Source organism: Corvus hawaiiensis, chromosome Z (genome assembly GCF_020740725.1).
Source record: "Corvus hawaiiensis isolate bCorHaw1 chromosome Z, bCorHaw1.pri.cur, whole genome shotgun sequence".
NCBI lineage: Eukaryota > Metazoa > Chordata > Aves > Passeriformes > Corvidae > Corvus > Corvus hawaiiensis.
Window position 1 is genome coordinate 43,618,253 of NC_063255.1, and position 22,512 is coordinate 43,640,764.

The window sequence follows — 22,512 nt, forward strand, 5'->3', positions numbered from 1 at the left end:
GCAGCAACTGAGAAAAGCACCATTCCAGATTTTCTGCATTTTCATTATAACTTGAAGAAGCAGGTGCCTTGCGACCTAAATTCAGTCAGGTCAAATCAGCATCAATGTAGTGATAAATAATTCAGCCACAACAAAAAACAACAACTCACCCACACAATTGGTTCCAGCAGGGTCAGGCTCGTAGCCGCTGTTGCAGTTACAGCGATAGCTGCCACGCAGGTTTTCACAAATCCCATTGGAGCAAATATCAGGATCCAAAGCACACTCATTAATATCTGTATTAGCACAACAACAGAAGATAATCAGACACTGACAGGTATGACAAACCTGTTCCTGTGAGAGGTGTGGGCAGCACCTGACTCACTGGATGTGGAGGCTGTCATTCAGAACCAAGGTACAGCACAGGTGCAGACAGAAGGCTGAAACAAGTGATTATTCTCCTTTGTTTGACACTAGAAGGCTGAACCTGCAATACTGTGTCCAGGTTTGGGCCACTTTATATGGGTCCACTCCTCAAGCCTCCTAAGGCACCTATAGAAGCCTGTCTTGGCACTCCTTGCCAACTCAGCCCCAGCGTGCCCCTAGCTTTCCCAATCCCATGCCTACACATCTGGGCAGCTTTCCTGTACTCCTCAAAGATTCTTCCCTGGTTCCACTGACTGTGCATTTCCTTCTTACACTTCAGTTTGATCAGAAGGTCCTCATTCAGCCATGCTGGTCTTTGCCTTCCTTGCCTGATTTCTTACATGCACAAGCAAAGAGCTCTTGTGATATCAGGAAAATATCCTCAAAGCTCTGTTCTGCTCCTTTAAACCTGAGGGCAGTTTCCCATGGAATCCCATCCACTGATGCCTTTAACAACTGAAAGTTCATGCTCATAAAATTCAGAGTGCTGTCTTTACTCTTCACCTGGTCCCTCAAGAGTATGAGTTCCACCAGGGCATGACCAATGCAGTCCAGGTTGCCATCAGTCTTGACATCACTAATTAGTTCAGCTGTGTTGGTAATCAACAGACCCAGTAACGCCTCTGCTATGTTTAAACTATCACCTGGATTAAGATACTGTCCCTTCAGCATGCTCCAAAGGTCTCCTGACTACACACAGCTCATGTCACTGTGACTGAATTCCCTCAGCAGCATCAGTGCCTGAGATGTAAGAAGAGACTGAAGGGACTGGATTTGTTCAGCTGAAAAGAGGAAATATCAGAGTGACCTCTAACAGCAGTTCCTTGATCTTATCAGATGATTACAGAGAAGATGGAGCCAGACTTCTCTTTGAGGTGCACAATGACATGGCAAGAGACCATTTGCAAGATACAACAGTGGAAACTTAAATTAAACACCAGGAAAACAATTCTTCGCCACAAGTGTGGCTAAACACTGGAGCAAACTGCCCAAAGAGGCTATGGGAACTCCATCCTTGGATATTTTCCAAATTCCACCAGGCAAGGCCTTGAGAAATGGTTCAACTTTGATGATACTGCTGCTCTGAGCAGAAGGTTATGTTGGATGACGTCCAGATATCCTTTCCAACCTAAATTGACAGGGAACTATGTGTCTATAAGAAAAAACTTGATGCAAAATACCTAGACTGTGCACTCAGTGCCTGTGGTTTAGGGATCTAGATAAGAAGTTATAATTTATAAGGTGACACAAGAATTTTCCTAATACAGCAGTAATGCATAGGTCAAAACTACAGCCTATTCAGTCCTGTAAGAACTTGTTGAAAATTTAAAATTTTTCTCAGGTAGACAGAACAGGATGATGGATGAGTTATATTCCTGATTTACAGTCCCATATAAAATTTCTGCTGTAGTTGGAAAATTCCAAAATATTCATATGAACTATAAGACCAGGAATGGACTAATTTTAATACTTTCTGCCTCTAAGGAAAAGAGGGTTTTTCAATATTTTCCTTCTTCCCATATGGTAAGCCCATTACTTTAAATAGTTCCTTTCCCAAGCCCAGGAAAGAACAGAGGGGATGCTGGCCTAGCTGTGACTTCATGAAAGGCTTGTTTTATACTTGTAGGGCTCAACTTTTTGTAAAGAACATTTCCCTCTTTAATCACAGTGCAGTTTAGATACTGATTTACATTTAATCACATATGCATTTGGAAAAACCATGCTATCCCTGGATAAAACTCAATGCTATGAGACACCTGAAAAAATTAATAAGAAAATATGATTTAGTGTACTACTTCAGATTTGTATTTTCTTTAGAGCAAAATGTATTCTGTAGCTTACTAAACATGTTTGAATCCTGGGGACAAGCCACACAAGCAGTGTACAGTCAGTGACAGGAGCAGCAGCATGAAAATTGACTGCAATGTTGCTGTACAAGATGTACAGAGAATCCTGTGTTTGCTCTAGAAACCTGAACAAAGAAGGACTTTAGCTGAGACATGAACCCATGATCTTTGTCATGCATTTGGTAGACAGCACAGTTGTTTTAATGTTTTAATGAGAAACTGTATTTTCCATGTATCCAAAAGGACACATGACCTCCCTACCAGGCTGCATGCAAGTTCTCATGGCAGGATGCTGCTTGTACAACAGCACTACTGAATGCTGACATTATTTATCTGAGACAGAGATTCTTCAACAGACCATGTATAATTCACTGAAAAGTAAACTGAGACAATTCACAAATTCCGTGGATTTCAGATTACTTGTAAGCTTGCAACATGTCAAGCTATTAAGAAAAAAAATATGCAGATACATACAGCACTGAACAAAAACAGAATTTCTTTTATTACAGTGTTGTTTTAAAAAGTTATTTAGGCCATTACTAAATATAATGATGGGAGTTCTCATTCTGTTCGTGCTGAATGGAATAGGAGTTTTAATGCTGAAAAGGATAATTATTATAACACAGCAATAAATTGGTGTTCCTGTATTCCCCTATTCCTTCTTCAACCCATTTTACTTCTCTGGCAACTGCAGCATGATTTGCCCTTACTTCAGGCCTGGCTCAGCCATTAGTTTTTAAAATCCTTGTCTCTGTGGTACTAGAAAAAGGATCTGGAGCTTTACAGCTCCCAGTACTAAATGCAAGGGGTCACTTTCAGGACTGTTTTTCACAAGGATATGCTTTTTTCAGTAAGCTCCCTTCCCAGTTTTAACTCTACACAGAAAAAATCTGTCCATGCAAATAAGCATGAGTGAACACTGGATCTGGAGTGAAAAACTGCTTTATTACTATCTCAGCTGAATGAAAATCAACTTCAAATGCAAGTGACTCCTGTCACTGCCCAAATGAGGGAGAGCTGTTTTATGCCTAATCTCAAAAAATCTCTCATCTCAAAAAAAAAGTATATATATTATAGGTCAGAACTCTGAGACAGATTACTTTTTTTTCTTGATAGGGTCAGGCAAAATCCACTGTTGTAGAGAATTAATTCCAGCCTTTTCTTAAACACTGTAATGTAAAAAATACTGTACTTTGAGAATTAAAATAATAAAATCAACATATTAATCTTAAGGTTAAAAAGTCCACTCTAGTATGTTATCAAAAAACATAATTCTGAGGATAGGGATTTTTAACTTTGAATCATATTATTAAAGAAAATATGCAACATACCTCTTCCATCAACAGTAATACCAATTCCACTGCTACACAGGCCATGGAACTCAGCTGCTCAGTTAAAGCAGAGATGTTGGGGGAAAGAAAATGTTATTTCCAGTATTTCAACTCCTTTCATCCTAAACTAAATCTACGTGATTTTTTTCCAAACTAATTTTTCTACAATGTAACTAACGAAATGCCAGTGTTCACATGAAATAGCCATTTATAGATAATTTAGTTAAATCTGTCAGGCAGCACTCCATCCTGAACTTTCATACATACACAAAACCAAAATTAGATGACAAAGAGTTAAACGCTCAGGTGATTTCTTTACAGTCTTGACACGATGCCCTTTTCATTTACTGCTTTAAATCACAATGTCAGTTTTGCTTCTTTTTTTCTAAGTAGTCATCTGCTGCTTCAGAAAATAACACTGAATGGAAATTCTGTCCAAGATTCATCATCTCAGTTCTGTAGTCAAGAGATTTTTCTTTTTTTAATCTATCTGGTTTACCTAAAGAATTGATTCTTATAACATGAAATACAGATTTCTGGAAATAATAAGGGCTGCTTTTTTAAACTGGACTGACTGGACCAGGAAATTTACTGATTCATTGGAGAATTCTGCTTATTCTCTTGCAAGAATTATTACTTATAGCAAACACTTAATTCAGGAACCCACAATTCACCCATGTGTACCCTATTCACTTTTCTTTAGGGCATAAAAAAAATCGACAACGTGATCTCAACAAGATTTTTTTTTTTAAGTCTGTATTTTCACTGTACTACTTAAATAAACACAAAATTTTACCTGAGTTTTTAGCAGGGCAGGGATGACATGGCTCTCCAAAGCCATAGTCAGGGTTGGCACAGCAGCATTCAGACTTTGTCACAGCACCAGGGAAGGGACGGACACACAGCCCTTTTCTGATGCCTCCATAGCATGTGCTACGCACATGAGTGTCTAAAAAAAAAGGACAAGGGAACAAATCATTATTTCCTTAGGCTAAGAGTGCAATGTATGCATACTATCCCAGCAAAAGCTAAAACCCCTTTTTTGGTCAACAAAAAGGTCACACTGGCTACATCTGCACTGCCTTAATAATGCTGATGGCACCAAGGCCAAATCTCAATGTGGTTACCTCCTGGGGCTTTCTCCAGAGCACTTTAAAACCACCAAAACCAGCATTTCATGACTTGATTCAAAAGCATTACACAGGACCCAGCAAAGATGACCCACATCCTGAAGCAGCTCTGTAAATCCATCGACACATATCCCAGTAAGAAACACAGAAGGGCCTGGATCAGCATGTGGTGGCTGATTTTCCCCTTTGAGAAGTACCAGAGACATCTCTTACTTCCAAAATGGTTCCTCAGGTAGAGTAACTCACCAGCAGCCCAGGGCTGGTAATATGAGAGAATACCTGCTTCTGAAAGAAGAAACAATGATCTCCAGCTGTATTTACAAAATTATGAACAGAAATGCAATTTTAGCAGATTGTTCAGACCAGCATTTACAGGACATGACCATCTTAGTAAATTTATATGTAAACAGGCACCATTGCTGGATTAGCACACCAAAGAGGCCCCAAAATCTAGCTGGGAACAGCAATTTAGCAAATCTTACACACAACTAGGCAGTGAGGAGAGCAGCAGTACTGCCCAGAGTGTAAGAAACTTCTAGGGGTTTGTGATTAAAAACCCACTCTGGAAGTTACAGTGCCAGCCTTGGGGAGAGGGCTGCAAATGATAACAAACCAGCACTTATCATACAACACGTAACACCTGAAAGGTTCTTCAACTTCAAAAATAATGCGAAAAAAAGACAGCAGAAAAGTTATACAGGTCAACCATACACCTGTAGGACTCACCATGCTGCCAATCTTACAGCTGATTTAGTCACATAAATCAATTTAACAGCCTTGACCAGTAAAATATAGTAAGAAGCATCTTCCAAGGCAGACACTCCATACCTACTTTTAGAGGAATAATCATCTCCTATACTTATCCAAGAACTATGGGAATGTCTCCAAAACTGCTTTTTATGCATTTTGTTTTTTGTTTTTTGTTGCTCTCTTCAGTTTTTGGTCTTTCTAGGGTTCAATGCCTTTTTCATGTTTGCTTACAAGATAGTATTAGAGATCTTTTAACAAGCATGTGACTGGACAGTTCTTCTAAAAATGTGTAGTTGAGAACTGAAAGATACATATAAACAGTCTTTACTTTTGACTCCTGTAATTCTGCTGACACTGTTGGAGCTCCAGAAATACTCTTCATTTCAGGTATCTTTATGGGCCAGGACAGAATACAGTTTTAATTTATGCTCCTTGTCAGTCCCCCAGTAAAACTACCATGCCTTGTGGCCTGGACATGAGCCTGAGTGGACTCAGAAACTGAAATGGGCTTGAGGGAATCCAGACAGTCACTTGCTTGAAGTTTGACCCCAAAACAACAAAGAGAAGTTGCATGAAAAGTTTTACAGTGAATGTTGAATATCCAGTGCCAATCCAAGTAAGAACTGGCAATTCCTTATGTGTTCTGTCGGCTCTTTGAGTGTTGTAAGCTGGCTCCTGTATAACAGTACTGCCTGCACATAAATGTTTTCTCTTGCTTTTGGTATCCCATGGAACAGATAGTTCTGGAGAATAGCTAAATATGTCCTAGATTTTAGAATTTTTTCTTTGCCAAGAATCTAGGTGAAGCCAGTACAGTTTGCTTGCACTTGACATCAGGAAAAGATTACAATTCTGGGAAACAGTTGAGGACTTTTGCACAAGAAATGTGTGTTCATTTACTTTGCAAAATAATTAGTGGCATCATATCCTTTCCCTCCACCTCAGAAAAGCCCAGTTGCCACTCTGACAAGTTCTGCCATGAGCAAGGGAGCTTCAATCACTGCCCTCAGAGCACTAAGAATTTATTTTATGCCCTGGATCAGAGATTAGCATGGCTGCTGCTGTAGCCATGTACCTTTTTATGGGACACTTCACTCTTTCCCAAGGCATATCACTTCTACACTCTTAAATTGGCAGTGTAGCACTTCAGGATCTACAAAAATGATCATCACCACGTTTGTGGTCGACATCAGGTGGCCAGTGCTTGACCCACGCTCAGTGAAAGTCACTGCACCCATCCAGGAGCCTTAGAAGGACAAATCAGGCTGAGGACAGACACTTTTTCATTTGGCTCTACAAAATTACCAGAGTGAAATGAACTTTAGTTGCTGTGTCCTGGATGACTCTGGCTCTGGGCAGAGGTAATTAGAAGTGTCTCAGCAGAGAAAAAACACTGTGTGAAGCTGCAGCCGCAGCTCAGCCCAAGTCCTGAGGTGATACACAGACACTCACAGGGCCAGCTGAGGTGTCCAAGCATGGAGCTGCAGCTGGAAGTACAGCCAAACCTAAAAAGCCTGAAAATATTCAAATATTGGAAGTTTGGGTCCAAGTATCTATCTAGCTGTTCCATGACTCTGTAACTGTTCCTTTCCCAAGCATTTGTTCCCCCTTGCTGTACTTTTTTCAAGCTTGTGTAACATTTTGTGATTGACTCAGCCATACTTATAAATACTAAGTAAAACAGCATTTTTTTTTTCTATGTATACTCCCACCAGGATCACGGTCATTATTCAGAAGTAAAATAGAGCTCAGAGAAAGAGGGAGGCAGCTGGACTCTGGGCTCTTAGATTTTATATTTCTTGCTAGTTACCTAGCAGACTTACGGGAATGATCTTACAAGAGGCCCAATTTAAGTTATTAATTTTCAAACTACCAATAATCTTCTAGCAGCCAGAATGTCTGAAAAGTATTTTTTAGCTCATGCAATATATGGAAGAGAACAGCCAGACATAGAATTCCTGTAGTTAAACAGCATGTGGATTATATATAAACACACATACACAATTCTGAACAGTGGATTGGCTTGGAAATTCTATTCTCGAAGTCGTGTGTGAGGATATTTTGTTATGCAATATTTGAAATTTCCTATGTTACTTTATGGCTGGAATAATTACATCATCTTCTTAAAATGAATTTTCCAACTAGATCATGATTCTGCCTTATGATTTTTTTGTCCTATTAAGGGTATTTCCTGTTGAAAATAAAAGCATTTATGGTAAACCTTAAAGCAGTGTAACACGTAACTTCTAAATAAATGGTGTTCACAGATGATGGCCAACTTGTGGAGTCTTTTGCTCCTAGAACTGTGGCAACATTAGGTAAATGAAAGCACAGAAAATTGAGTACTGTATTGATTCTTTACAGCTGTATCACTGACGGGTAAAGATGAGGCCAACTTGGAACACAAAAAAGGTACTGAACGGCCTGTACTCAAATCTGGTTTTGTTGGTGCGACACTGAGCAATGAAATTCCAGTATTTAAAACAGTACACCAAGCCTTTTCTCATTGTTTAACTTCTCACTGCTTTTCTCCAAACTTTTAATAAACCAGAAGAAAACATCTCGGCTACCACATAGGAGGGAACACAACTTGCTTTTGTTGGTTCAATCTTTAGTACAGTTTTGCTTACTAGAACACTTAATTTTTTCAAAACAACAAAATTTGCATTCCAACTGTGAGACTGAGAAAGTGTTCTGTCTTTTTTTGAGCCTATGTTTTTAAGCCATTCTCAGTTTTTATCATACGTTTTTTAGGCTGAAGTGGTAACAGAAGGGGCTAGCTTGTGCTGGCACTTGGTAGAAACACTTGTCCTAGTTTTTCTTTTAAATAATTTCGAACTTTTGCACCATCTGAAGTGTTATTTAAAATGAGCTGATAACAGCAACACGAGGCTTTAGTATCTCCCATCCCTCTGGTGTGAGAACCTGCAAGCATCCTGATGCATTGTTTTTCCTTTATCTGGAAATATGCTGATAAGACAAAGGCAGATACAACATCCCTGCGCCCATCAGCAAGAACAGTCATAGCACTGATTAATAAATAGGATTATTGTAGAGTCTATTGTCACTAACGTGCCTGATGACAGACACATGCAGGAGCTGGGGAAGGAGAAATTTAGGGGATATAGAATTGATGTTCTGATATGCAGAGGGAAAAGATGGTTTCTCCTGTGGATTAAATTATGGGACTTTGCAGTCCACACAGCACTGTAACTCTCAGAAATCCTTGTAAAATATGTATTCCTCTTCTCCCTCCTCATCAGCAATCAGCAGAAAACAAGGGATTAAATATTTCTTGTGCTCCACACCTCTTTTAATTCTTCATCATCTTGAAAATCATCCATTTTTGTCCCACGAGCTCCCTGAAGTTATGCAAAGCTGAGTGAAGAATCTCTTAAATACCAATCAGTACAATTTGAGAGGATAAGAGACTGACTACATGGCAAAATATTATTTTTCATCAGACTAGAAAGGGCATGCCTCAAAACCAAAGAGATGCCAGGAAGACTAAGCACTCTAAGTTCAATTTATATGAGCAACAGGTAAACAAGAGGTGGCACCTCTCCAATTCCACAAAAGAAATTAAGTTTCTTGTCTATTAACACTAGTATTACGGGTTGCATCTTGTCTGTGGTTTGACATCAACATAATTTAGAACGGTATCATTTGGTGCATTTAATTTGGAAATTAATTGACTTGATAATTCCCCTTGTTTTTCTATGAAGAAAAATGAATAAATCTCACTTACCCACACACACACGACCATCAACTCCAACAACCAAGCCAGGTGGACAATCACACCGAAATGAGCCTTCAGTATTTATGCAATGACCATTCATGCAAATTCCTGATGTCTGGCATTCATCAATATCTAAGAGGAGGCAAGACAATTCAGAAATCAACCTGGTTTTAAGCAAGATTACAGTGAATAGTTTCAGACCATTATCAAATTACTTTATGAAAGCTGATTAATCATCATAATATCCTTGTTTTATTTCTAATAAAAATTTAATCTTGGAATAACTAAAATTCCAGCTGCTCAAACAAACAAACAAAAAACCAAATCAAAACACACTGAAATGTAGGATTAGAGCTACTTCATATTCTACATCAAGCAAAAGAAACTATAAATTTTCCCCTTTGTCCATCCCATGGTATTTTAATTTTGCTTTAAAGTGTGGTTAAGGAGCACTAGACACAAAATATCCTTTGATGGTTAATTTTAATTTCAAAGAACTTTTAAGTGGTCATCAATTTCTAAGCACAACTGCATGTAATTAAGAAAAGCACAACTAATAGAAATGGTTCAACTTCAAATCAGAAGGCTAACAATTTATATAAATTTACTAGAAATGCCTCAAGCCCAAACCTACCTCTAAGGGCAGCAACAGGTATCTTCACTTAGTTTGCTGAAACTGAAGCTAAATCAGACTATATTCTTAAAATGTTTAATAGAATTTTTTAGTGATTGCACTTTAAAAAGCTTATAATGCTGTGTGGCCAGTAAAATGACTCAAGTGCTATGCACTCTGAATTACCAGAATAATGACCTGGAAAATGTGTGTGTGTGTGTATGCAGGGTGTTCATCAATGTAAAATCTTTCAAACCTCTTAAATTTACCATACTGCTGCTCACTTTACCATTTCACATAGGGCCTGAATGTTTTGATGCATTTACAATGCCCAAGATTTTTCAGAAGCTAGTTTATTGTGGCTTTCACAATACTATTAAACAGTTCTTTCAGTGAGCTAAGGATCTGTTTCTAATCCAGGCAGCTAAAGAAATCTACTGTAGTGAGCAGCAAGGTGTTACATAGTGTTGAATCAATCCATGTGAGCAGACTGCCATTCCTGCAGGGATGAACAGACAGGAAAAGCCATTTTCAATCCCTATCCCCCAATTTTTACATACCAGTACAGTAACGTCCATCTGGAGCCAGAACAAATCCTGGTTTACAGATGCATTTAAAACTCCCATCCTCATTTATGCACATCCCATTCAAACACATGTTTGTTGTGGCACACTCATCATGGTCTATAAAACATTGCGAAGAAAACTGCTTTTAGTTTCTCACCCTCCAGAAGACGACACAGTGAAAATAAACAATCAGGACTGGTTGGCATGTTCCTTCACTTGAACGTTGGTTTTTAATCATAACCCTAATAAAGTATCTAAAGAGTTTTCACTCTATAGACAAAGTAGAAAGTTTTTTTCATGCTCTGATCAGTTGCTTTGCATACTTCAGCAGGCTGTGTATGAAAGAACAGGGTGTGTCTTCCTTTCATACATGAGAGGATAAAAACCTTCCATCACCTGAGAGAATTAAACTTGTTGTTTATCTGACAGGGCTTTTTCTTGACACCATGCAGCCAAAATTAAAACAAGGCATTTCTTCAGCAATGCTGATTTATTGAGCATCTGCTGTGAAGCTTTTTAGAAAAATATTATTCCTGGGACTCTTGAGGATAGGCGTAGCCTCAAAAACAAAAATTACCTCAATTTTTTTTTTAAATCATACAGGTCTGTATAACAACTATTTGAATGAAGGGTCTCTACGTTCACTGTATTTCAGGAAAGGTAATCCTTAATGATCCTTACCTGTAGTATGAAGTATTGTTTCTAGAACCACCAAGCTAATGCCTGCCCCATTCTTTAGAAGAGTCCTTACCCACACAATTTTTTCCATTTGTAGTCAGTTCAAACCCAGCATTGCAAATGCACTGGAAGCTTCCCTCAGTGTTTACACACCGGCCATTTTTACAAAGAACACCGTTCTGAACACACTCATCGATATCTAAGGGCAAGAAAAAACAAACCAAGCCAAACAAAATCCTACACAAACTGAGAACTATGGTCAGATAAAAGTGCATTTAGAGACATTTATTGCTTTGAAAAATACTGGAATGTCACTTAAATATTACTTAGAAAAAAAATTCAAAATTAAGAATTTAATTTCCTTGCATCAGGGAAATATATTTATTATTTTTGCAGACATGTACAACAAATGCTACATTTTGTGATGCTTAGCAATTACTTCATGAATACCGTAAAGAACCTACTCACACTTTCATCTGCATGCATACATAAAAAACACCTGTCATTCCATTTCTTTTCTTTTTAGAACTCCTGTCTGGGTAACTCCCTGGATGGATATTCCAGAATAATGGTTAAATATTAAAAGACAACAACAGAGCAAAAGAGGTGGCAGCCCAGCTGTACAATGCCAATTAATTTAACATTTGCATTTACTGAAATTGCACTCCTATTTTTTAAATTCAAACAGAGTCTGTTGCAAGGGGTCAGAACATCAGCAATGCCAGCAGACATGGAGCAGTTTTCTTACCAATGCAGGCTTGCTTGGTAGGAGTTCTCTGGAAACCTGTGTGGCACTTGCAGTAATAGGAACCAGGTGTGTTGACACAGTCCCCGTTGGAGCAGGGGTTTGATGCGCACTCATCAACATCTGCTGGCAGCAAAGAGAGGCATTAGTGACTTCACAATGTCTACAACACTTTTTTTCCCCTAAGTCTGGAAGCTTCTAAGTGAAAAAGATGGTAACTAACAGCCAGATGCTAAATATTAAAGCCTCTTCTTAGTGCAAAATCACTGCTTTGCTAAGAACTCAGGGCTCTTCTTAGTTCAGCTAGGCAGGCATTTTTAAGAAGTGAAGAGGCACTGCATAATTTGTAAGCATCTTGAGGGACAACAGAAAAAAATCTGCTAGAGAATTTTGAGACCTGATGGTTGCCTAGAGAAAGTGAACAACACTTAATACAAAATAGTTTAATCTAACTCAATGATGGTTTATGCTCCTTTGGAATAAAACCAATACTAATCAAAATTGGGACTTTAAAACTAGATCAAATCATGGCATCCAAAAACTACCCCTATTACATTACAGGTTTATTGTCAAAATGTGAGGAGGGGGCCGCACACCAGCAGGAGGGATTCTTAATGAGACCACAGTCTGCGCACCACATCTCAATTATTTATGCCCCACTGCATTCTCAACCCCAGTCTTTGCACTGAGTGATGCCAGATTTAATCTAACCCTTTTCTGTAATGTACCTTACTCTCCTTCGCAAAGGTTTCTGGTATTTGGGTGCAACCAAACCAAACAAATTTTAACCAATTTAACCAATGTTAGGTAACCACTTAGAAATAACTCTTATTTGACATGGGGCTCTGCAAACTTTAACAGTTCCTTTCAAGAATCCTTCCCAAATTTGATGCCCAGTAGTTACCAGTGAGTCAGACATGTCTTTGGCTCACGACAGCCACTCCCAGATCTAAAATAGCATCAACTGTTCTCCTCATTACATTTCTGTAAACCCTCCAGGACCCTTGCCCACTGTAATCCAGAGAACAGAGTGGTTGTATCCCACTGGTCTGGCAGGGCAGGATTGCTGACTCAGTCCCCACTCCTGCAGCTCCTAGAGGATGACCTAAGCAGCTACTCTCTGCTAGAGCTCAATGTACAGGTTACAAATGGATCCCTTGAGGAAATCCCCTATTTCTTTATCAGTAACTTTTGCTAATTCGACTTTTTCCTCCAGCTAGGCCCTTCATTTCACTTACAATGAATTTGTAATTACTCATCTCTTCACTTAGGCAGGCTTTTAACACCACAAAGCCAGTGGTGATACCCAGGAGCTGCTGGCATCTCGCTGAAAGATGTCATAAGAAGCTCTGAAGCCACTGCTGATCAGTTCCTAACAATGATGATTTTCCCATGTATTTCGGAGTTCATGCTTCCAGAAATCCCAGGGAAATCCCAGGGCAATTTTCATTATAGTTTCCACTCACCCCTTATCCAATCTGGTTCTAGAACTTAGCTCATTACATCTTGAGAATACCAGGATGGAATAAGAAATTAAACTCATGAGAATATTTATGTGTACTTTTTAGGAAGTGCTGTTTCATGAATAACTTCACTATAAAAGATGGCAAAAGGTTAGTTTTGTTCTAATTTAATCATAAATAAGACCACATCTTTAACAGGAATTACTATGTTGATGAACACAAAGTTTAAACCAAGAGCATCAGGTACATAACAAAGAGATATATGTTTACACAAGTCACTGATGTAATGGCCTGGTTTACAGCACTCTTGGTGCCCAGATACAATCTGTGTAAACAGTTAAATGTATAAAGGGAAAGCAAATCGAAGACTCAAATACCTCCCCTCACACATAATTAGCTCACTCACATTTGCATACCTGCTGATTGCACCAGCACTGCAGTAAAAGCACAAGAATTAAAACAAGATAAAGAAAAGAGGAATTCGCGATGGTAAATACAGAGGTAACTGCATCTTTACACTTAACTGTGTCACTGCAGTAGTTCCCTGCTCCCATGTTTCTCTGCCCTGCCTGGCTGTTGGGATACTCCTTGTCATGGGTGGGGGGATTTCTCATGGGAGGCGATTTTTCGTCAGTGCTCGGCTGATATGGGAAGGGCTCAAGGAGGACTGCACACTATCCCTTCAGAACAAAGTCCTCAGCTACCAATAGAACACCGAACTCTGAATCACATCTTGACAAGAATTTTTTGTCAAGTGCCCTAAATCAAATGACTTCACAGTATATATATCTTTCTTTATTATAAGGGAGGGCAGAGGGAACTTATAAATACTAGATACAACACTCATCTATTTTGTTTAGTTTTCTTACAGGGACTGAGATTTAAGACCTTCTCTATTACAGGCTTCAACTTGCTTCAAAAAAATCCCATGGTCATGCTATAAAGGATCTCTCAGTAAGTTTATAAATTCTACAGCAGGAGTGCAGAGTTTCTCTATGAAACAGCTGACTTAAGCTTCGAAAATCCTTCCAAAATCCATGTGCGTCACATGACTTCCACGCGAAATATGCATCTTAAGATGCTCTTATTTTTATAAGCTCTTGATAACTGACGGAAATGGCAAATATATGTTAATATAAAGGAGTTGTTGGCTTCGAGTTTGCATTGAAACCATGGATATTCCAGCAGTATAAACAGGAAACATCTGAGACAGAGAGATTTAAGCCATTTATTCTGTCTCCCAGCATATCCCCTTCAATGTCAAATATCTCTTTCAGTACTTGCCTCACACGTATCTCCACTCTTCAGTTTTTCATCTCTAACAATTGTCAGAACTCTCTTAGGCACAGTAGGAAACTTTCAAAACCCCCCTTAAAAGACTTACTGCAGTGGGTCTGGAGATAAATTACAAAATTTTAAATAGGGATATTTGTATTGATAAGACAACTAAAATTCAACACAGCACAGCTACAGGTTTGCTGCCACTTTTGAAGTCTCTACAGTTTGATCCAGAGTTTTTATAAACAGAAATGAATAAGGAAAGGTACTAAAATTAAAGCTGGCTATCATTTTGGAGAAAAGGACTGACCATTCAGAGTCAGATCACTTAGGACACTCATGGTCCTTGGCCCGTCAGGCATGTCCTGCTGTGAGAACAGCACAATGCAAGTTTAGGTCAGAGAACAATAAGTAAAACCATAATTTTTTTGGTTTGGCAGGATTAATCTTGAAACAGGACTTTTATTTAACTCTATAGAAAAGTATGTAACCATTTCTGGATCCTTAATTCATTGCTTTGGGAGCAGGCAGAGAGAGAAGTACAGAAATAGTGTTCATTTATGTGCCACTAACCTAGGCCATACAGTGAGCTATTTCCAATGCCCCAAGACTATTCTTCCAGCAATAAGATAAATATTCAAATTAGATTCAAGCAAGCCTTTAAATTCATTTAATATGTATCGGCACACACATGAAATCCATACAGTTAAGTTCCTGCCTATATTTCCAACAACTTTTGCAGCAGTAATTTGCAGCAACTACTATTCACAAATCCCAAATTCATTATGGCACTTAAGAGACTCGAGTTACTTCTTTATAATACAATTTGAAAATAACAATGAAACAAAGCCATGTTATTTATAGAGGTCACAGAGTTATTTATAATTTAGAGAGTTCATTCTCTTATAAAACATCTTCTGAATTCAAGCAGCTACTCAAAAGGCAAACCACTTCAGAGCTGAAATTAGTAATGACTAATTCATTTCATGCTGGAAAAAATGGGCAAAATGACACCTGAACTGTTTTGAAACCATTTTGGGCGCCTTTTCCCATGCTTTCAACATGGGACAATACTGTAGCTGGCACAGCACCTTCTGCTTTTGTTGAACCAATCGAAATTTTTGTTTTGATTCTGGTGCATCCAAAGTTGTCTCTGTTTTCAGTCTACTCTTTCATGCTGGGGTAAACGTTGCAAAGTCAAGATTAAGTTCCTTAAGTGAATACACCTTTTTACTGGGCACATACCTGTATGCTTGAAAATTAAACAGGTCAACATTTTTTTTTTCCCCATGCAGCTATCAACCTAACCTCACAGTTTTCAGGCACTTGGACCTGAAACTGAATATTAGATACAGTTTCACTATTATCACAAGCCTGACATAGAAGGGGAACTGCCAGGCAAGTGGCCTGCCTGGTGACTCCACAGGAGAAATAGGGACAGAATGCCAGCCACCTTATCAAGAACACATTATATTTTTCTCTCAATCAATTTCAGCACCTGGACACCTAAAGCTGATGGGCCTTTTAAACCACAGATTGTTTCCCTACTCCAATGACAAACGAAAAACAAAAAAATCTTTTAAATTAATCTAGCTCTACTTACTGCAACAAACATCTGTGTGCTTCAGATGTTATTTTCAACTTGACCTCCGAGTAACAAAAATAGGAATACAAGATGTGAACTAGATTTCAACAAGGTAAGATAGTCCAACATGCCAGATAGTCCTTGACTGTCAAGGTCCGCCAGAGTTAAAAAAAATTACTGATTTCAGTGATGCAAAATCTAGTGCTGTAACAAATGAGCCAGGGTTCTCCATGCACTATAAAGAAAGAACAGCCATGCAAGACTGACATCACAAAACTCCTACTCCCCACTCACAATGGGATTGTAGCTGCTGAGGCCCAAGGATGCAGCAAGAGATTAAGCCTCTTGAAATTCCTAGTCAGAGACCAGAGGTACAGAAAACTCTCACCCAAATAAAAAAGCTGAAAAATTCAGGCTTGATACATCACAAAGGACAATTTGGAGGAACTGTAACAATCTTCAAGTACAAAAAAGTTAAATGAAGAAGGTACTGAACTGCTCTCCTTGTGTAGTGAGGATAAGACAAATAACAATCAGCTGATTTTTTTTGCTAATAAGGTGTTTAAATTAGATTAAATATTCTGAAAACTTTCTGGATATTTGACCGTGGGAGCAGTGCATCTGCTTGAGAAAGTGGTGGAACCTCTGTCAACTGAGTTTTCTTAAAATGAGGATGTACAGTGGCCAGGAATGGTGTAGGTACAACCAACCTCTATGATGCAAGAGAATGGCCGAGCTAAAAGCGGACCTGCAATCCACAGACACATTATAAATTGATTCAAAACCACAATTTCTCTGAGGCAAACCTATTGCTAGCAAGCTCGAGTGATATTTTTCATTCACAGATCTCAAATCTCTCTATAAAGATTTAGTAAGCAAAGGTTCAATCCAAAATACAACCAGAACTTTTTATTTAGGACTCTATGCATTAAATTAAGCTGTATCCTGCACAGAGGCTTCTTCTCCACATGACTACCCCACAAGAATCCCCAAATCTTGTATTTTTTCTGAAATAACTGATGAGTTTTGACACTGCAAGAATGAAGTCCACAGTAATTGAATAAAAGTGCAAAATCCCAAATTCAGTTCTTGTTATATAAGGCTAGCATTCTGTATTTTCATATGAAATGTAAATTTAACCAGAAGTTAATTAATGTAATTTTGAAATTATTTTATATCTTTCAAATTGTCATTAATCCTTTTGAGGAGGCAAAACATAAATTTACCCTTCATCATCTTGATCGTAACAATACTACATCCCAAAAGTGGAGCTATGAGTGCATAATAAATGAAGATATGAAACAGAACTTATTTTACTGAATGTGACAAAAATGTGCAATAGCCTTTAAGTACAGGAATAGGAATACTCAATACTAATATTTGCAATTAAAGACTTTTTTTTTCTTGGTAAGAAAACAGATAGCCCCCATAGAGAATTTAAATTATTCTAGTGTGAATAATAGCATGGCCTTTGCACTCTCTTTCTAAAACGTAGTATCATTAAATTTAGTATGTTTTCTTTTTTAAAAAGCACATGGATTTTAAGCAGAAGGAAATTAGAATAATGGATTTTGAAATGTGCACTCACCAATACAATCCCCATTTGCATCCTGCTTATATCCCATGTTGCATTCACATCTGTAACTAGAGGGGGTTGGTATACAACGTCCATTGAGACAAAGATTGGGATGGTGCTTGCAGTTGTCTATTGTCTGATTGAGTATTGCTAAAAGAAAAAAATCAGAATGAGAGACAAATATTCAGATTTTCAAATAGAAGTATGTAGGAATATTATACTTGGCTTCAGAAAGGGTGTTATCAGGTGCACAAATATATAAAAAAATCATTTTCAAAGTACTACCTGTTGACATGACAGTAAACAACAACAAACAGCTCTATGGAAATAAAAACTGCGTTAAACAAACATTCTTAAATGTGATTTACCATTTCTGCATATAGCCTGATGTGCCCGTCACTGAACTCATGGATAAACCAGAGTTTGTGTGAAATTCAAAGCAATTTTTGGTGTACCTGTCTTAATAATACTCCTTGCATTTTATGATCTCTGTGGTTGTGATCCCAGAGATGTGTTTACACATGTCATAAGCAGTGTTTACATCCATGAGACTTCTGCCAGAAGATTATTCACCTTGAACTTTCAGCCAAAGCAGTGCTTCAGCAGAATAAGTAGGTTTTACAGTTGGAAGAGAAAATACAGAAGACAGTTTATTTTAAACCCTGGTGCTTTTTTGAAAACACTTAGAAATCTGGAGTTTTGTAAGTGCTGACAAAGACACCTCAGCAGGGACAACACAGGCTCAGGGACTCTGTAACTGAAGCCAAGCAAAAACCCCTACATCTGAACTCTTGTTGAAAAAAGGGCTCCTGAACTTCCTAATGCACCAGCTAAGGTGTCTCAATGTGCTTGAATGGCAAAGTAATTGTTAAGTGTTAAGAACACCATATCATATCCAGACTAAGCAGAAAAAATACAGGAAAAACAGAAGGAATAGTTAAAAAAAAAGAGCGAAACAAGTCAGAATGCAAGCACTTACTCAGCCCTGTAATGATTGGGCCACTTCCAGTGGGACTCTGACCACCTGCTCCTACCCCTGCTCCACCCACACCTGGGGAGAATCTGTTGCTTCCTGGGATGGGAATGAAGCCTGCTCCTCTTGGTCCGAAGCCATTGCCATTGCTCCCAGCAAGGAACCCATTCCCTCCCACTCCGCCATGCCGGGAGCCGCCTCTGGCAGGGGCACCGTCCACACACAGCCTGCGGTGTTCATCTGTCAGAGAGGAGGGCACAGAGAAGCACAGACCACGTCAGCCTTTCCAAGGCAGCTCAAAAGGAAGATACAGCCTTCCTGTGTGCTACAAAAACCAGGATGGCAACTCCTCATCTCCCTGATGTCATGTGTTCCCTCTGCCACTCCGAACCTCCGGCGGGTCCCTTGGTTGTGACAGGTGTTGCTTGCGGAAGGACACTAGAAATAATAAAGAGGAATATTGTAATTTACAAATATTTGTTCAATTATTTGCTGAAACCTTCTCGTTGATGTGTTGACAGCAGCACTGTAAATTCCTGGTCTCTCAGGGATGTTGATAAAGAAAATGCCTTTCACGAGGGCTGTGGACTATTGTTCTCTTAGCAGAGCTGAAAAAATAACTTAAAAACTGATGCATTCTAGTTCAAAGTAACCCAAAATGCAATAGCTGTTCTTTTAAATCAAAATTAAATATGGACCCTAGGAGTCATTTCCTCTGTGAGACTGACCACAAAATCTTACCCATTGCCCAAAAACTATTTCCAAAGTCAACAAAAGGACATTAAAGAAACAAGTGCCAAACAACCATGGACCAAAAAGAAAAATGGTTAACAGATGGTAATATCAGTATTAAAAACACGGAAATGAATAATAATGCAATACATTACCTTCATTTTTCTGTTTAGCTTACATTTTAAAGCAGTTCAAAACACTCCAGTGACCTCCATCCAAAGAAGAATGGACAGCAAGGAGAAGAAAATCAAACCAGCCAACCAACAAGGCACTCACCAGATCCTCTGACAGGACACACCTCCACGATAGAGCCACTGGCCCAGCACTGGCCAGACTCACAGCAGCACTGCCTTCTGGTGAACGTCCCGGGCAGCTCCTGTGCACAGCGGCCACTCACAGTGCTGGAGAAACAGGTGCTTGTTCTCTGATCTGGCAGTTAATTTAAAAACAAAAACTAAAAATAGTGACACGAGCTCTCAAAGCTACCTTCCCTTGTTCACCTGATGTAAGGACAAAAATGCTTTACAAGTTGTATTAAAAAAAACAAGACCAAAACCAAGCAACCGAATAAAAACCCTCACAACATCCAATAATTATCTGACCCACGTATTCCACATTGGATTTACTGCAGGATCACACAGATGCAGTGGCATTAGTCTTGCATTAACCCACCATGCAATCTTAAAGTCTGCTCAATCTAAAGGAAATAGGGATGATATGAAACATACAAAGCAATACAAATAAAAACTAGATACCTACATACAAAAACCCTATTACAGCAAAACCCTAGATACTTCGTGTATCTCATGTGTAGCAGCAGCCATGTCAGTAAATTCATTTAATGAATTTTTCCTTCATTTATATGCATCTAACTGAATAAATGCTATTCAGTCTGCTCTGCTCTGTAGACTGAAAGTACAACAGAATTTTCAGTAGTGTCACGTGAAAACTACTCTCCTTCAAGGACAGATGATCTTTTATCATCACAGTCCTGAATGCTCAAGTTAAGGTCAATTAATTTGAAAATATATGGTGCTAATTACAGTAACTGATCAGATCATGGTATTTTGTTAGAAAGCAAATATTCATCTTAAACTAGGAAGAATTAAATACTTTGTATTGAGGTTTACATTCTTCACTTTTCTAATAAGTAAATGAGAAATTACACTTCTAGAGTATATGAATTATACTGTAATATGACAGAGCACAAGAACTTTCAGACACATTTTCTTTGTAACATAAGGACTTGCCCTTTGTGGACTAGGGCATGTGATTTTTCTGCAGCTGGTTTGGGAGCTGACTTTAAAAATCAAATTGTAAAACATGCCAAAAGCCATATAAATTTTGATCATATTGGAAATCTGAGGTTTTCAGTATTCTTGAGCCTAGCCACAACGTATTTGAAGTTGGAACTCCTCAGATGAACCTGAATAACTGAAGATGGCTGCATTTTTTAAAAAAAATATTAATTTGAAATCACTTGTAGGCCTTGTGCTGCTACTGGCTTACATCATTTATCTGCAATTCAGAAATCCCTTCAGAATCCCTTCCCCAACACAAGAACAAAGAGCTTTGAGATACCTGAAATTAGAAGAACCACATGAGATCTAGAAAATACATTATCGTTAGCAATTGTTAAGGTTTTTTACACGTGGTATGCCGCATTTATATTTAATTGATCAGAATGGTTTATATCACATACTTGACACATGCACCTCTATATAAGAAACCACCACATGTGGAAATAAGCATAATGGGTTTTTATAATGTAGGGATAACTATTAAATAAACTGTCCTGTAAAAGATGCAAGCTGTTGAAATCCAACACTTGGTTTGCTTCATTATGTGTTTCTGACAAATTAGTGGCACATCAGCATATGCTACTTAATGCCTTTTGAGTTTATTTTTGTGCCTTATGATGATCTCTAAAGATTAGATTTACCTGTATGAGATGGGACTTGAAGCACCAAGTAGGGATAAATGTTTGCTCCTTTAGAACCAAAGTGAGCTTAACTTTTGGGCTCATCAGATGCAGATTCGAGAAACAAATATAATTAACAATTCCTGTGCTTGCCTGGACAACAGAGTGAGGCCCTGGGTCAGGGGGGAAGTGACAAATGGCTGTGGCACCTACCAAGAGTGCAGGATCCATCCACAGATGTGACATAACCCCGGGGGCAGATGCAGAAATAACTTCCCACAGTGTTGGAGCAAACTCCACCCTCACAAATTCCTGGGATCATGCTGCATTCATCAATATCTACCCAAAAAGGAAAGGACATAGGATAATTAGCAAAACACTTGTACATACTGCATTAAAAAGAGGGAAAGTGACCTTTTCTGAAATGAAGTTGTTATTCAACTCAGACGGAATAAAATATTGGGGGTGTTTGCATACTGAAAATAGTTTTGCTTGCCACCTGTTGGAGGTTTTCCTCATAGATGCACTGGGTGCAACACTTCAAGCCACAGAGTACATGAGAGCAGGGTGAGATTTCCTCTGAATGACACAGATTGAGTGACACCTCTGAGAAGCACAGAACAGCTACAGTGGAATGCCAAAATACACATCCTGCTCTCAGGCTGAGGGGAGGATGGCACAGCAGCCAGCCAGGACAGCTCTGGGCTTCCTGTGACCACACAAATATTGCTCATGAGATCTGACTACTTTCTGGCCCCCTAACATTCCAACTGTAAGAAAGAATTTTGGCCAAGCCCTTCAAACTCAAAAAAAGTTATTGATCCATTCAAATGTTTCTGCTAACTGAAAGCAGTAGTCTCACCTGAACACCAAGGCAATTTTTGTGTGTGAATACGTGTAAAGGGAAATGTCACCAGGCTGATAAATGAACTGCTGTGTGTAATGAGGGGCTGCCAAATTCCAAACCAGTGGTCCAATAGTGCAAAGCCCATTAGAGCAGTGAGTAGTGGAGTTTGTAGCTGGCAAGTGAAAGGCAGATGAAGGAAGTTTTTCACCACTTCTGCAAAGCTGCAGGATGCAGACCATCCTTCCCAAATGGCTACATGCACGGGAGTTTAACTCTGTCTAGGGCTCTTGTCCAAGAATGACAGGAAGCTGGGAAGGGAAAAAAGGACCTGAC

General features: G+C 38.8%; 1 protein-coding gene across 2 annotated transcripts in view; it reads right to left on the minus strand.

Annotated features, from left to right (window-relative positions):
• The window catches only part of FBN2 (fibrillin 2), a 118,415-nt gene that overhangs the window by 63,314 nt on the left and 32,589 nt on the right, over positions 1-22,512 (minus strand). For both annotated transcript variants that reach the window (XM_048292563.1, XM_048292562.1), the window contains 11 exons: positions 21,546-21,671; positions 19,688-19,840; positions 18,686-18,919; positions 17,719-17,856; positions 11,808-11,927; positions 11,133-11,258; positions 10,376-10,498; positions 9,212-9,334; positions 4,380-4,532; positions 3,584-3,637; positions 150-275 (listed from right to left, as the gene is read on the minus strand). In XM_048292563.1, coding sequence (XP_048148520.1) covers positions 150-275; positions 3,584-3,637; positions 4,380-4,532; positions 9,212-9,334; positions 10,376-10,498; positions 11,133-11,258; positions 11,808-11,927; positions 17,719-17,856; positions 18,686-18,919; positions 19,688-19,840; positions 21,546-21,671 — 1,476 coding nt within the window. The remainder of the gene's footprint in view (positions 1-149; positions 276-3,583; positions 3,638-4,379; positions 4,533-9,211; positions 9,335-10,375; positions 10,499-11,132; positions 11,259-11,807; positions 11,928-17,718; positions 17,857-18,685; positions 18,920-19,687; positions 19,841-21,545; positions 21,672-22,512) is intronic.